Source organism: Oculina patagonica, chromosome 10 (genome assembly GCF_052425735.1).
Source record: "Oculina patagonica isolate OP01 chromosome 10, crgOcupat, whole genome shotgun sequence".
Classification (NCBI taxonomy): Eukaryota; Metazoa; Cnidaria; class Anthozoa; order Scleractinia; family Oculinidae; genus Oculina; species Oculina patagonica.
The window spans coordinates 1,646,848-1,660,703 of record NC_135767.1 but is presented as its reverse complement, the minus strand read 5'-3'; the positions used below and the strand labels follow the sequence as shown (position 1 = coordinate 1,660,703).

The 13,856-nt window shown below is 40.2% G+C and overlaps 1 protein-coding gene across 1 annotated transcript in view; it reads right to left on the bottom strand.

The window, feature by feature from the left end:
* Positions 1-13,610, bottom strand: part of LOC144628579 (hemicentin-2-like) — a 62,523-nt gene extending 48,913 nt beyond the window's left edge. The window contains 17 exon segments of the mRNA XM_078486693.1: positions 308-553; positions 727-972; positions 1,653-1,898; positions 2,052-2,294; positions 2,792-3,037; positions 3,381-3,626; positions 4,397-4,642; positions 4,816-5,061; positions 5,786-6,031; positions 6,330-6,617; positions 9,683-9,810; positions 10,501-10,645; positions 11,024-11,232; positions 11,717-11,819; positions 12,278-12,601; positions 12,703-13,014; positions 13,490-13,610. Of these exon segments, the coding sequence (XP_078342819.1) occupies positions 308-553; positions 727-972; positions 1,653-1,898; positions 2,052-2,294; positions 2,792-3,037; positions 3,381-3,626; positions 4,397-4,642; positions 4,816-5,061; positions 5,786-6,031; positions 6,330-6,617; positions 9,683-9,810; positions 10,501-10,645; positions 11,024-11,232; positions 11,717-11,819; positions 12,278-12,601; positions 12,703-13,014; positions 13,490-13,547 (3,778 nt within the window). The 5' untranslated portion in view covers positions 13,548-13,610.
* Positions 13,611-13,856: the final 246 nt, after the last annotated feature.

The following is a 13,856-nucleotide window of genomic DNA, read 5'->3' as shown; positions in this document are numbered from 1 at the left end:
AAACGGCTTCTAGTTTAGGTACTTATTTTGAGACGTTATATGGTAAAACTAACCCCCTTGACTATTCAAGCTCCCATAATTATTGTATTCACTAGCCACTTATTCCACGTAACGTATTAATAACATTCTTTGGAAAAACAATCTTATGCTTGGCACACAGACTACTTGTGACAACTTTAATGTGTCTGCAGCAAAAAGACTGAGAGGGAAACGGATATGCAATCAATTGTTAAAGAAAATACGGCCGAAGAACAAGCTTTTTGTTGGTCAGTTACCCGCAGGTTTTACAATATTATCAATCACTTACATTGCACATCAAGGAAAGCACTAGCATTGACAGCAATATCCAATCCATTGTCTGCCGAGCACCAATATTTTCCGGTATGATCCCTGTTGACTTTGAAGCTCAGCGTCTCTCCGAGTCCCACAATGTTTCCATTCTTAGTCCATGTTATCTCTGGGGTTGGGTTCCCAGTGGCAGTGCAATGGAAAGTCACCTCTTGATTTTCAATAATTGTTTGATCAGACGGTTTGGTGATTAAACTTGGTGGAACTATATAGGATCAAAAATATTTTAAGAAAATGGAGGTAATAATATATATTTTTAAAGAAAAGCTGGAAATTTTATAAGTTGGTACTCGATTCAGCAAGGTCAATTCCTTGTTTGGATTTTAAAATTCTTTAAGTTGTTGAACATAATGATTTTGATAAATAGTTAATACTTACATTGGACATCAAGGGAGGCACTTGCATTGAGAGTTACATTTAATCCATTCTCTGCTAAACACCAGTATTTTCCAGAGTCATTTCTGTTGGTTTCAATGCTCAATGTGTTTTCTAGACCCACAGTCTTCCCATCTTTAATCCATGTTATCTTTGGAGTTGGGTTCCCAGTGGCATTGCAGTAGAATGTTGCAGTGTCAGACTCAATAACTGTCTGGTCAGCTGGTGTTGTGATGAAACTTGGTGCAACTGAAATAAATAGTTTTTAACGTTCAGTACATGTTTTGTGCAGAATAATCAGTCTTTGACTTATTAATATCTATAAGGTACAAACCAACAACTACATTCCCTGCTATATGACTGAGATCCCATCCAAAATAAACCGGGCAGTAATCTATACCATAACTATTTTATTAGTTTGTTGTTTTTCCTCCTAAAAATAAAGATCGACCTTGAATAAACTCCCTCTATTTGAACATGTTTCTTGTGATAACTGTTGCATGCCACTATTCATGATGACCAAAGATTGAAAAGACAACAGATGCTTGTTTTCGAGTATTGACCAGTATTAGTTTTCAGTGAATGACATTTAGTCGAGCTTATTGAGTGGAGAGTAATTTGTATTGTTAGTTTCATACTTCTTAAAATCCATTTAATAGAGCTACTGAAACCAAGATCATAGCTTTCAGTTTAAGTCAGTAAATCCTTCAGAAATGATAACGAAAGAACTGAAGTGAGCTCCCTGTGCCCTGTCGGGAATAAGTATCCAGTTTTCATAATCATCCGCTTAGAGCTACCAAAATTTTGTTTTAGTACCCCCCCCCCTCCCCCCTTCACTTATAGATATGGGAATCTAAAATTTAAACAAAACACTTTAATTCTTAACGGTTTGGAGAAACACACCAACCTACTGCTGAATACAAACTTACACTGCACATTTAGACGAGCACTTGCATTCACAGTTATATCCAATCCGTTCTCTGCTGAACACCAATATTCTCCAGAATGATCCCTCTTAGCTTCCATCCTCAGCGTGTCTCCCTGAGCCACAGCTTTCCCATCTTTAATCCATGTTATCTTTGGGGTTGGGTTACCAGTGGTAGCACAACGTAATATCACTTCTTTATTTTCAACGATTGTCATATCGGATGGTTTGGCGGTTAAACTTGGTGGAACTGCGTCAGAAATTATAAGAGCGTGAAGTTTAAAATGATTTCGCCAATTTTTTGTCTTGAATATAAGATTAAACTGTAAGTCAGCAAAAACCAATACATTTTGGACATCGTTTGGTATTGTTTTAGCCATTAAATGGGTTTAAATGAACTTACATTGAACATCAAGATTGGCGCTAGCATTTGTTGAATTAAGCTCATTCTCTGCTAAGCACCAGTATTTTCCAGAATGATTCCTGTTGGTTTCAATGCTCAGTGTATCTCCTTTGCCCACAGTCTTCCCATCTTTAATCCATGTTATCTTTGGAGTTGGGTTTCCAGTGGCATTGCAGTAGAATGTTGCAGTGTCTGACTCAATAACTGTCTGGTCAACTGGAGTTGTGATTAAACTTGGTACAACTGAAACAAATAATATTTTGAGTAAACTTACTAAAATGACAAGGTTTCTTATACATCAACACTAATAGTAACACACAAACCAAAGAACTGTCTTTTGCATCACGAGCTTTGTTCCCTGTGTTATAGAAGACAGTAATGTATACCATTGTTATCCTAATCATTTCGAATACACCAATTAGGTTAATGGTTAAGACCATTATTTTGAAATTGAGATTTTTCTTTGTCGATTGTTTTTTTGGTAACACTTTCCAAATAACATACCTTATTGCTACTTATTTTCGCGGGAACTTAATTTCGCGAAAACGGAACGGGCATATTTCGCGGAATTTAATTTTTACGATTTGCTCAAAAATACGTAATAAACATAAAAAATACAAAAGAACACGTTTAAGTCCCACGAAAGTGAGAAATAAAAAGGTATCTTTTACCAATAGACCGTCGGTTTGAGATTACTGCTGACAACTTCACAACTGTCTGCAAAACAAAACTGTACTTACATTGCACGTCAAGATAAGCACTAGCGTTGGCAGTGACGTCCAATCCATTCTCAGCCGAACACCAGTATTTTCCAGGATTATCCCTGCTGGCTTTGAAGCTCAGAGTGTCACCTAGACCAATAGTGTTCCCGTCTTTAGTCCACGTTATCTTTGGGGTTGGGTTGCCAGTCGCAGTGCAATGGAATGTCACTTCTTGATTTTCAATAACTGTCTGATCTGATGGTTTGCTTTCTAAACTTGGAGGGACTATAATATAAAGCAATGATCATTAACCTTCTAACATTTTTACTTAACTGTCTTTTCAAAAGTCGTTGAACGTTTACAGGTATGCTCTTAATAACCAGTAAAAAAAATTAAGTAGTTGAGAGTAGAGACTAGCCATGATCTTATACTAATCTGTAAGCTTGATTGGCTGTTACAATATCATGACTGTTATATGAGGCGGAACATTGTTGACTATTCATAAACATCGTTGAGACAAAAAAATGACATAGTGTATTTTCTATGAGCATAAGTCAACTCAGCTGTACGTTTTTTCGCTTAATTTTGGTGTTTTTTGTTTTGATTTTAAATTATTAATTATACTTACACTGAACATCAAGTTTGGCACTAGCATTGACAGTCGAATTCAATCCATTCTCTGCTGAACACCAGTATTTTCCAGAGTGATTTCTGTTGGTTTCAATGCTCAGTGTATTTCCTTCACCCACAGTCCTCCCATCTTTAATCCATGTTATCTTTGGGGTTGGGTTCCCAGTGGCATTGCAGTAGAATGTTGCAGTGTCAGACTCAACAACTGTCTGGTCAGCTGGTGTTGTGACTAAACTTGGCGCAACTGAAACAAAGAATGTTTTAAACGTTTGAGATTGCCTTTAGTAGCATCTCGAAAATGAGTAAACGGTCAAGTGGATTAGTCCCTGCTGATAATGCCGTGGATCGGCGAAAGCTCGCGATAAAATAACAAAATACAGTAGCTTGAGGCCTCACTTGACCGTTTACTTCTTTACTCATCATTAAAATGTTTTATATATTTTTTAATGCTGGGATTACGGTGTCTCGTAAATCTGTACTAAGGATTTTATCATTCAAAACCAAAGGATAGGACTTTGAATTTGCCAATTGGCTACTTTCCATGTCTGATATAAACAATCTAATAATTATAAAACTTAAAAAAGCAAAAGACCACCAACGATGATGGTGCTAACGTAGGGGCTACAGGAGAACTAATCAGCCGAAAAAAAAATTAAAATCGCTACGTAACTGGGAATACTGCCAAAAATACTTTGAAAAATCTAAAACACTCCCCTTGTCGCTTTTCAGGGATAATTTGAACCCAATTTGGTGGACTGCTGATCAACTGGCTACTTTGCAAGCGTTGCCAAGAAGTTTAACTTCGGAGTACTGGGGCAACACAGATAAGTGGTCTCATTGGCTTTGGACCGAAACCCACACGGCCACGCTGTATCCGCAGTTGATGTAGTTAAAACTTTCTCTTTTTTGTTTTGTTTCTTTTTCTTAATCCAAATTTGGTGTCTGGTGTCTTAGCATAAAAGCAAAAACAAATGACCTCTCTCATTCTATGACTGCAATTCTTCCATTACTTACATTGCACATCTATATATGCACTTGCATTAACAGTGACTTCCAATCCATTCTCTGCTGAACACCAGTATGTTCCAGATCGACTCCTAAAGGCTTTAAAACTCAGTTCATCTCCCGCACCCACATTCTTGCCATCTTTAATCCATGTTATCTTCGGGGTTGGGTTACCAGTGGCAGAGCAGTGGAGTGTCAGTTCGTCATTTTCCATGATTATCTGACCAGTTGGTTTGGTAATTAAGCTTGGTGGAACTATAAAAATTAATCATATTAACGAATTATAGAAGAAAATTGTAGAGGTGAAGACTATATTCAAGTAACTCTGCTATTACAAAGATTCCTTTTACACGTTACGGTAGAACTATTATTAAATCCTACTATGGTTTCCAAACTGTTTGCACAAGTATTTAGACAAATTTACTTACATTGCACATCAAGATGAGCACTTGCATTGACAGTTGAATTTAGTCCATTCTCTGCAGAACACCAGTACTTTCCAGACTGATTTCTGTTGGCTTTGAAGCTCAGTGTGTCTCCAAGACCCACAGTCTTGCCATCTTTTATCCATGTTATCTTTGGTGTTGGATTTCCAGTGGCCAAACAGTGGAATGTTGCCATGGTATCCTCGATGATAGTCTTGTCAATTGGAACAGTAGTTAAACTTGGTTTATCTGAAATGTGACACATGATAAAAGTAAATTATTTAAAACACGTACGTTTGCAGCGATCAGTCTTCAGTAACAAGCTATTTTAATTATAGGTTCATGTGCAATATGGTATTTCTACGCCTGCCCTTGTTTAAATGCCCTTACTGGAATTATCTCCCCCTCCTCTTAAGGGCAGTCAAATTGTATGTATGAAGGAAGACGAGGCGGAACGACTATAGTCACTTAGTTTGTGAACAGCTATTTCCTCACCAAATCTCGTAGTCATGGATATAAAAGAAATCGTGAGAGGGTAGAAGCCAGGATGAATTTCGAAGGGTCTGGATGAGGCTTTGAGGATTGGTCAGAATTTTAACTGTCAGTGTAAAATGCAAAGTTTCTGATAGCTGAGAACGGGTTAAAATTTTAGCCTAGAGCTGAGAAATCGCCGGAAATTCTACTGATAAGTGAAATTCTAGCAACCACATCCAGACCCTTCTGCAAGGGTGAATAATTTTTACCCCTGTTTTTATTATGTAACTTTTAGCGGAAATTAAACGCTGCCTTTTTTTGCTTCATTGCTGTCATGGGTGGGGCGATAATAGCTGTTAAAAATGCAAGGTTGTTATCTTTTTTGAAACGAAGACAATTTGGGTACGTCTGAGCAAGCAATTATAGCCAACAAAAAGGAACGTATGTGATTATTTTTCTCAGCCATCACAGAGAAAAATACTTCCAGTACAGTACTTACAGAGAACATTGAGAAAAGCACTTGCATTGACAGTAACATTAAGTCCATTCTCTGCTGAACACCAGTATTTCCCAGAATGATTTCGGTTGCTTTCAAAGCTTAATGTATCTCCTGTTGCCTCAACCTTCCCATCTTTTATCCAGGCTATCTTCGGGTTTGGATACCCAGAGGCAGTGCAGTAGAATGTTGCCATGGCACCTTCAACAATGGTTTGGTCCACTGGCTCAGTTGTAAGCCTCGGCGGAACTGCGGATAGAAGTTTTTTAATTGAGTTTTAGGTATTTTGCAATCTTGTGCATAAAATGGATTTGTGCTTAGGTAGAAATAGCCTTGAGCAGCCATCAGGCTAGTTAAAACATTACCACCGCTCCCATATCTAAACTTAAGAAATTTGAAATCGTAAATTAGCTTGCGGACGTGAAGAAAGATGTTGGAGATTTGTAATGCCCTTAAGTAGTCCTTTATACGAAACGTTGCCTAATATAAAGAGGAGGTGTGGTGTTTGTATAAGTTAATACAGCTTTTACCGTTATTTATTTCTTACCAAGAATAACAGGAACTGTGGTTACAGAGTCTTCGCCCATTAAGTTCTTTGCCTTACAAGTGTAGTTGACGCCATCTTGATCCTTGTGTACTTGTTTTATAACTAAAGTACCATCCATCTCGAGCCTGTAGCGACTGTTCTCATCATAAGTGATAAGATCTCCATTTTTAAACCATTCGTATGTTGGACGCGGTGCAGCTGTGCTGGGCTTGCAGGGCAACATGGCTTCCTTCTCATTTAGCAGGTGAAAAGGACCGAACTGCACATCGGCAAATGATGGCTTCCATGCTGTTGTAAGTAAAAAGACCAAGTTCATGGTGTATTGATTTTTTTAAATCTCCAGATTCCGTATAATTTCAGAATAAAATAACGATTCAAGGAAATTGAGTTTTAAAGACTGAATAGGCTAAGGACATTCTCATTGTCATGGGAGATTTCAATGCAAAGATTGGAAGTGACAACGTCGGTAGAGAGCATGTAATGGGAAGAGAAGGGCTGGGCCAGATAAACGAAAACGGTGAACTTTTTGCGGATTTCTGCTCATTTAACAACATCGTGATTGGAGGTAGCCTTTTCCGTCACAAGCGGATTCATAAAGCCACTTGGATTTCCCCAGACCACCACACAGAGAACCAAATTGACCACATTACTATCTGTAAAAGGTTCAGAAGATCACTGCAAGACACGCGTGTGAGAAGGGGTGCTGATGCTGCATCAGACCACCACCTGGTGGTCGCTCGCCTGAAACTAAAACTCAAGAGGTTTTTTAAGTTAACACCTAAACCAAGCCATCGATATAACACCACACTCTTGAAGGATGCAGCTACCAGAGATAAGTTCAAACTTGAACTCTCAAATAGATTTCAGGCACTGAGCACCCTAAGCGAGGAAGCTGAGTCAGCTGAGGAGATCTGGGAGGAATCAAAGGCGGCTTGGAAGAAGGCTTGTGACGTTGTCTTGGGAAAACGATCTTCCCAACAAAGAGAATGGCTCTCCGTTGGAACTCTGGCGAAGATTGCAGAAAGAAGGGAAAAGAAAGCAGCACTAAACACCGCTAAAACCAGAGCTGCAAAGGCGCAGAGGCAAGTCGAGTATACAGAGGTCAACAAAGCAGTTAAGAAAAGTGCAAGAAGGGACAAGCGAGACTTCATAGAAGGGCTAGCACAAGCAGCAGAAGATGCTGCAGGTAAAGGGGACATGAAGGAGGTTTATAGTATCACCAGGAAACTCTCCGGGAAGCGAAGCATCTCCCACCACCAGGTGCACAGCAAGGATGGAAAGCTTTTGACATCTGAGAATGACCAACTAAACAGATGGAGAGAGTACTTTGAAGAACTACTAAATAGGCCACTACCACCTATCGCACCTAATATCCCACCCGCCAGTTCACTCTTGAACATCAAGACAGAGCCACCTTCAAAAAGCGAAATCAGGAAAGCACTACAAAAGTTGAAAAATGACAAAGCCCCGGGCCCGGACGGCATACCCCCAGAAGCACTAAAAATGGATATGAAGTCATCTGTGGACTCCCTACACAAGCTGTTTGAGAAGATCTGGAATACAGAGCAAATGCCTGAAGATTGGAAATGTGGTCATCTGGTGAAAATACCTAAGAAAGGGAACCTGAAAGAGTGTGCAAACTGGAGAGGCATCACGTTATTATCAATTCCTGGGAAAGTTTTTAGTAGAGTGCTCTTAGAGAGGATGAAGGACGAGGTGGAGGCAATACTCCGCGATGAACAAGCCGGCTTCCGTCAGGAGCGCTCGTGCACAGATCAGATTGCTACGCTCCGGATGATACTTGAGCAATCCCTCGAGTGGAACACGTCACTGTATGTAGTTTTTATTGACTACGAAAAGGCATTCGATAGTGTAGATAGGACGACCCTCTGGAAATTGCTCCAGCACTATGGAATCCCGGAGAAGATCATCCGGATGATCAGACTGGCCTATGAACCATCAACATGCCAAGTTATCCATGGAAACACACTAACAGAACCGTTCACAGTACTGTCTGGTGTACGACAAGGATGTCTACTATCTCCCTTTTTATTTCTGTTAGTCATGGACTGGATCATGAAGGAAACAACAAAAGATCAAGCAAGAGGAATCCAATGGTCACTGTCGAAACACCTTGAAGACATCGATTTTGCAGATGACGTGGCACTATTGTCCCAACGGCACAACAACATGACACAGAAGCTCGAAAGCATGAGAGAAGCAGCTGCAATGATTGGCTTAAAGATTAACATCCAAAAGACGAAGAGCTTGAGAGTAAACCAGAGAAACAATACCAACTTTGACATCGGAGGAGACGAAATCCAAAATATCGAAAAGTTCACCTATCTTGGCAGCATTGTCTCTAGTGAGGGTGGAACAGACCAGGACATCGTAGCAAGGATCGGGAAGGCCACAACTGCATTTCATATCCTAAGACCAATATGGAGATCACGTGCAATCTCAGTGAAGACCAAGCTCCGAATCTTCAATACCAATGTGAAGAGTGTTCTTCTGTATGCCTGTGAAACATGGCGTGTCACCAAAGCCTCCAACAACAGGATACAGACCTTCGTCAACCGTTGTCTCCGACATATCCTCCGAGTTCGATGGCAAGACAAAGTCAGAAATGAAGATCTATGGAAGAGAGCAGAACAACAAACTCTCCACCTGCAAGTCAGAAAAAGGAAATGGCGCTGGCTAGGCCATACGCTGAGAAAGCCATCTGCCAATGTCACCAGGCATGCCCTTCGATGGACACCTCAGGGTAAAAGGAACCGAGGAAGGCCTAAAACAACATGGAGAAGATCAACTGAGGCTGAAGTACAACAGACTGGGATGAGTTGGAACCAACTGGAAAAAGTGGCCAAGGACAGGGGAAGATGGAGATCTCTGGTGGACGACCTATGTTCCACAGGAACTTAAGGGTTTAAGTCAAGTAAGTCAAGTCAGGCTAAGTAGGTGCCGTCGCAGTTACCAGCACACCTTTCACTAATCGTGACGACGAGCACGTATGCACGCGTTTTTTGAGCAGTTCCAGTAAGTTAAAAATGATTTAAAAACTGAAATGGAAGCAAAACATCGTCTTTTTCTTGCGGATCTGTCGGCTAACCATATTTGTGTACCAAACTTGTAAGTTCATTTGGGTGACACATACAAATTTCTGCCACTTTTCAATTGTTGATTTCCCAATAGCCCGGTTAAACAGAACATGTAGGCAGTTAATTAATTTCCACCAGGTCTATAACCCTAAAGTTTGCAGATGCTTTACATGGAAGCAAAAAAGATCATGTCATTTTGGTTAACTTGAATACGATACGATTAAGAAATATAACATTTTTTTCATTTTTGAATACCTGAGACACGAATCCAGGTTGACGATATTACCATTCCATGTTCATTCACTGCCTCGCACTGATAGACACCAGCATCGTCAAGATTTACATCTATGAGATGTAGCTCGCTGTTAGCCATGATATGACGCCTAAGATAAGAAAAAGTACCATTAATATTTATAAAAAAAATTCTTTATTTTACTGTACGTATTTAGTATGCATCATCATCATCATCATCATCATCATCATCATCATCATCATCATCACAACAACACAGTGTTATGACACCAATATTGCAAGAGAGGTGTACACATGCCATAAATAGGTCTGGTAGCAACTCTAGCAAGGTTTCGCAGTGGTGGGCCCACTACCCTTCGAGAGCGCAGTAGAAGAAACAACACCTACCCCAAAACCAGTACCAACTGCTACACTAGAGGACCGTTAGAATTAAAAGTTTACGAGAGCTTAATGAAATTATAGAGAATTTCAAAGAATATAGGGAATTTTAGAGCTGCTACACTACTGACATGAATTGACAAAGATTTCACTGATACTGATGAGATGACGTACTCAACAGAGATCTGCGTTTGGTCTGATTGGTTGTTTCGTGAGTTAGAATTTTGCCGCGCAAGCAACAGCCAATCCGAGAGACTACGCGAATTTCTGTCGTGCTTCGTCATTAGAATGGAATTTATGGACTAAATCTGAGATGTTTCCGTCTTGAGCGGAGGAAGAAATTAGTTTGCGAGAGAGGGGTCCGTTTACACAAGCAGGTCATTTTCTTTTTCACTTGTTTTCACGTAAACTAAGGGTTACATACGAAATCAACGTGGACTTACTGTGAAGACTGTAGTAGTTGTCCATCTTTGTACCACGACACTGTTGCTGCAGGATTTGCTGTCACTTTGCATTCTAATGTTCCATTCTTTTCAATGACAATGGTAATGTTTTTAGGTGGTGGATCTGCGGCCCATTTCGGTGGAACTAGACGGGAAAGTGTTCAATTTTAGCTTATTTGTTGGGAGATCTTATAAGCTCGAAGGGATTATCAGCAGGAATTGAGTGTTGCCGCCCAGAAAAGGTCGAGCTCTGAAGTATTTTAGTTGCATATGAGAGTAGTGTATGGAAAGTTATCGAAAACACTCTAAACAATATGAAACGCCAAACATCAAAATATAAACTCTAACGTCTCTGGGCATGTTGGAACGGTGTGAAATATAGAACAAGTTCAAACGTGACATTCCAATAATCCGAAGAGACCATACCGTTCATTACAACCTGAATTTATGCCTGCGCCGCAGTGAATATTCCCTCGGCTTACTTTTAGGAGGCTGGGTGGTCTTACGGTAAGTGACCTCTTACCTTCCACGTTTAGTTTAATGTTGAAAGTGAGTGGGTTGCCTGTGTTCAAATCGTTTTCAGCTTCACAAGTGTACGTGCCCTCGTGTTGCTCCTTGTTCACATTGTGAATAAAAAGACGTCTCCCGTAGAAGGAGCGGGAAATCTTGAAAGAGTTCTGATCGTCAAATATTTCCTGCCCATCCTTTTTCCAAGTGATTGTTGGTGATGGTCTAAAGTGAGTCAGAAAGAGGAAGAAACCCTTAAGCTATCTCTATCAGTCAAACAGTTGCAGCTAGATTATCCATACTGATTATTGTGATGGTCTAAAGTGCATCAGAAAGGGGAAGAAACTCGCAAGGCTTGGCTCACGTTGGTGGCATAACGACATGATGGCAAAGCCTCGCAAACGCAAAATATGTCTCCAGTTTGAACAACACGACATAACAACATAACAGAAATTTTAAAACAGGCAAAGCGACACAAGGAAAAAGCTGAGCTTTCCCTTATGTCGCTAGTGTGAACCTGGCCTAAGCTAACTTGATCACTCACACTAGTACAGCTTAATTCTTCATACTGATTAGTATGCACAGTTTCGTAATATTTGCCCAAACTATTTGATGTCGCATTGAGACAATTTCTACTTGATGTTCAATTTCTTTGTGCTAAACCTTTTACTTACATTGTAAGTAACTTGATTAGAGCTTAGTTACTCACCTTCCGGAAGCAAAGCAGTACAAAGTTTTATTCCTTCCTTGAACAGCGGTTTCTTCTCTGTTTGGTGTCACGGACCAGGCAGGAAGAGTAAAGTTCTCAGAATCTATTAAATAAAATAATGTTTAATCACCGTCAATCTATGATGACTAAGCATTGTCGAATGTAATCACTTACAAACTATGCATTCCACAACGTTAACTTAACCTTCCGTTATAACAACATGTTAAGCCTGGTTTTCACTAGCAACGCAAGGACAAGCGCAAGGATAGCAGTTCTTATTTCACCCTGAAAACGGCTTCGACGCAAGCAAGAGCACAAGCGCATTGCTTTTTGATACTTGTGCTTGTGCTTGCGGCAAGCATAAGGGTCAAAATTTGCCCTTTTTGCATGATTGCGCTTGTGCTTGCGTCGCTAGTGAAAACCAGGCTTTAGAGGTGTAATTCAGCGTTTCAAATTCTTCATACATTTGTGTCTCAAACGCGGTCATAGATTGCGAAAGGTTTATATCCTTAGATACTTTTCTCTTCCTAGATTATCCAGTTTGTAATTTGCTGCTATTACCTTTCTGATCTTCATCAATCTTCTCTAGTCGTAATGTCCCAGAACGTTGGAAGGAATTAGCACCCGAGATAATGCACCTTATGCCCTTGTAGGAATCAATCTCATCAATGTCCTCTTGTTTTAAATACATTATAAACAAGGTGCCAATGCTTGAGATAGATCGCCGTTCATTTCTCGCAAATGTGTGTTGAGCACTGCCATCAGCATTCCCCCAACTGTAGACCACACCATAGCTGTGTTTACGAGGCGGGCAGTCGTAGGAGAAAGGCTCACCGAGGTTGACTTTCACGACCACATTTGTTGGGTTAATAAAGGCGCCAACAACTAAAAAGAAAGAAGAAGGGTTGTTACCTTTTTTAACAAAATATTCAACGTGCTTGCTACTTGCTGTTACTTGATCTAGTAAGTAATCTAAATAAGTATACCTGTGACTGCAACTTTTAGCTTTCTGCTAAAAGCTACATTGCCAGTTGCCTCGTCCCTCACAAAGCACTGATAGGTCCCACTGTCGGTAGCTAACAGGTAACTACCAGTCAAGGTGCCATCGTCACTAAGCGTAACGGGCCTACCATCATATGCGGCGATAGCTGTACCGTTATGCTCCCACGTCCACTTCAAGTTTGACCCTGTGGCCTTGCAGGGGAGTCTGAAGCCCACTTCAGCCCTGAACTTTACATCTTCTGGGTTAACCAAATCCTTTTGTAGGAAATCTGTTATCACTGGTGGGCTGCTTAGAGCTAAGAGAGGTGAAATGAATGGGGTAACTTGTCAAGATCTTACAAGCACTTTTAACTTGCATGCAGTTTTTAAAGGAAAGGACTAGTAAGTCAACGTTATAGTCAACTACTAGACAGCTATTGAAGTTAACTTCGCGGCCATATTTGTGTCACGCACCACTCCTACTACTATTTTGGATAGTAGAACTGCGTGACAACCCTATTAAAGGCAGCAAAGAAGAGTAACTCGCACTGGGACTTGTCTCCCATTTAAAAGTCGCCACGCAAACTTGAACTAACGCAAGATCGATGTTCCGTGCTTATAATTTGTGTTTACTTTTTCAAGGCTAAAGGCTCTTTCTCTAGATTCTAAATTCTACCAAGGACTGGAAATGAAGCCACGGTCCTAAGTAATGAGTAAGGTGGGGCTTCTAGGGTCCACTCTTATACAAAATAAATTAATACAGATATTGCACAAAATGCGAAAACCATTTACCTGGGACTAGAACTGTAAGCGTGGTCCAAATCCAAACTGATACAGCCACGTTCCACATTTTTCAGTGGCAGGTTCTTTGTAAAGAAAAAAAACATAGAAGAACTCTGTCTTTAGAAATCACTCAGATTGCACTGCGCTTGGCAAACAGGAAGGAAGAGCAACGAACGGTTAGTTGAATAAATACTTGTTTTGGTGATGAGTGTCAGTGGAGATGCCACATTTGAACCTATATATCATATCCTTTCACTTATACAACGTAAGCCGTAATCTTTAATGACACTCGATAAACGTTAAAAAAGTTATTCACTACCATGTGCAGATAAGCAGCCATTTTAATAGTGCCAAATCTTTTTCATAAAATATGTAA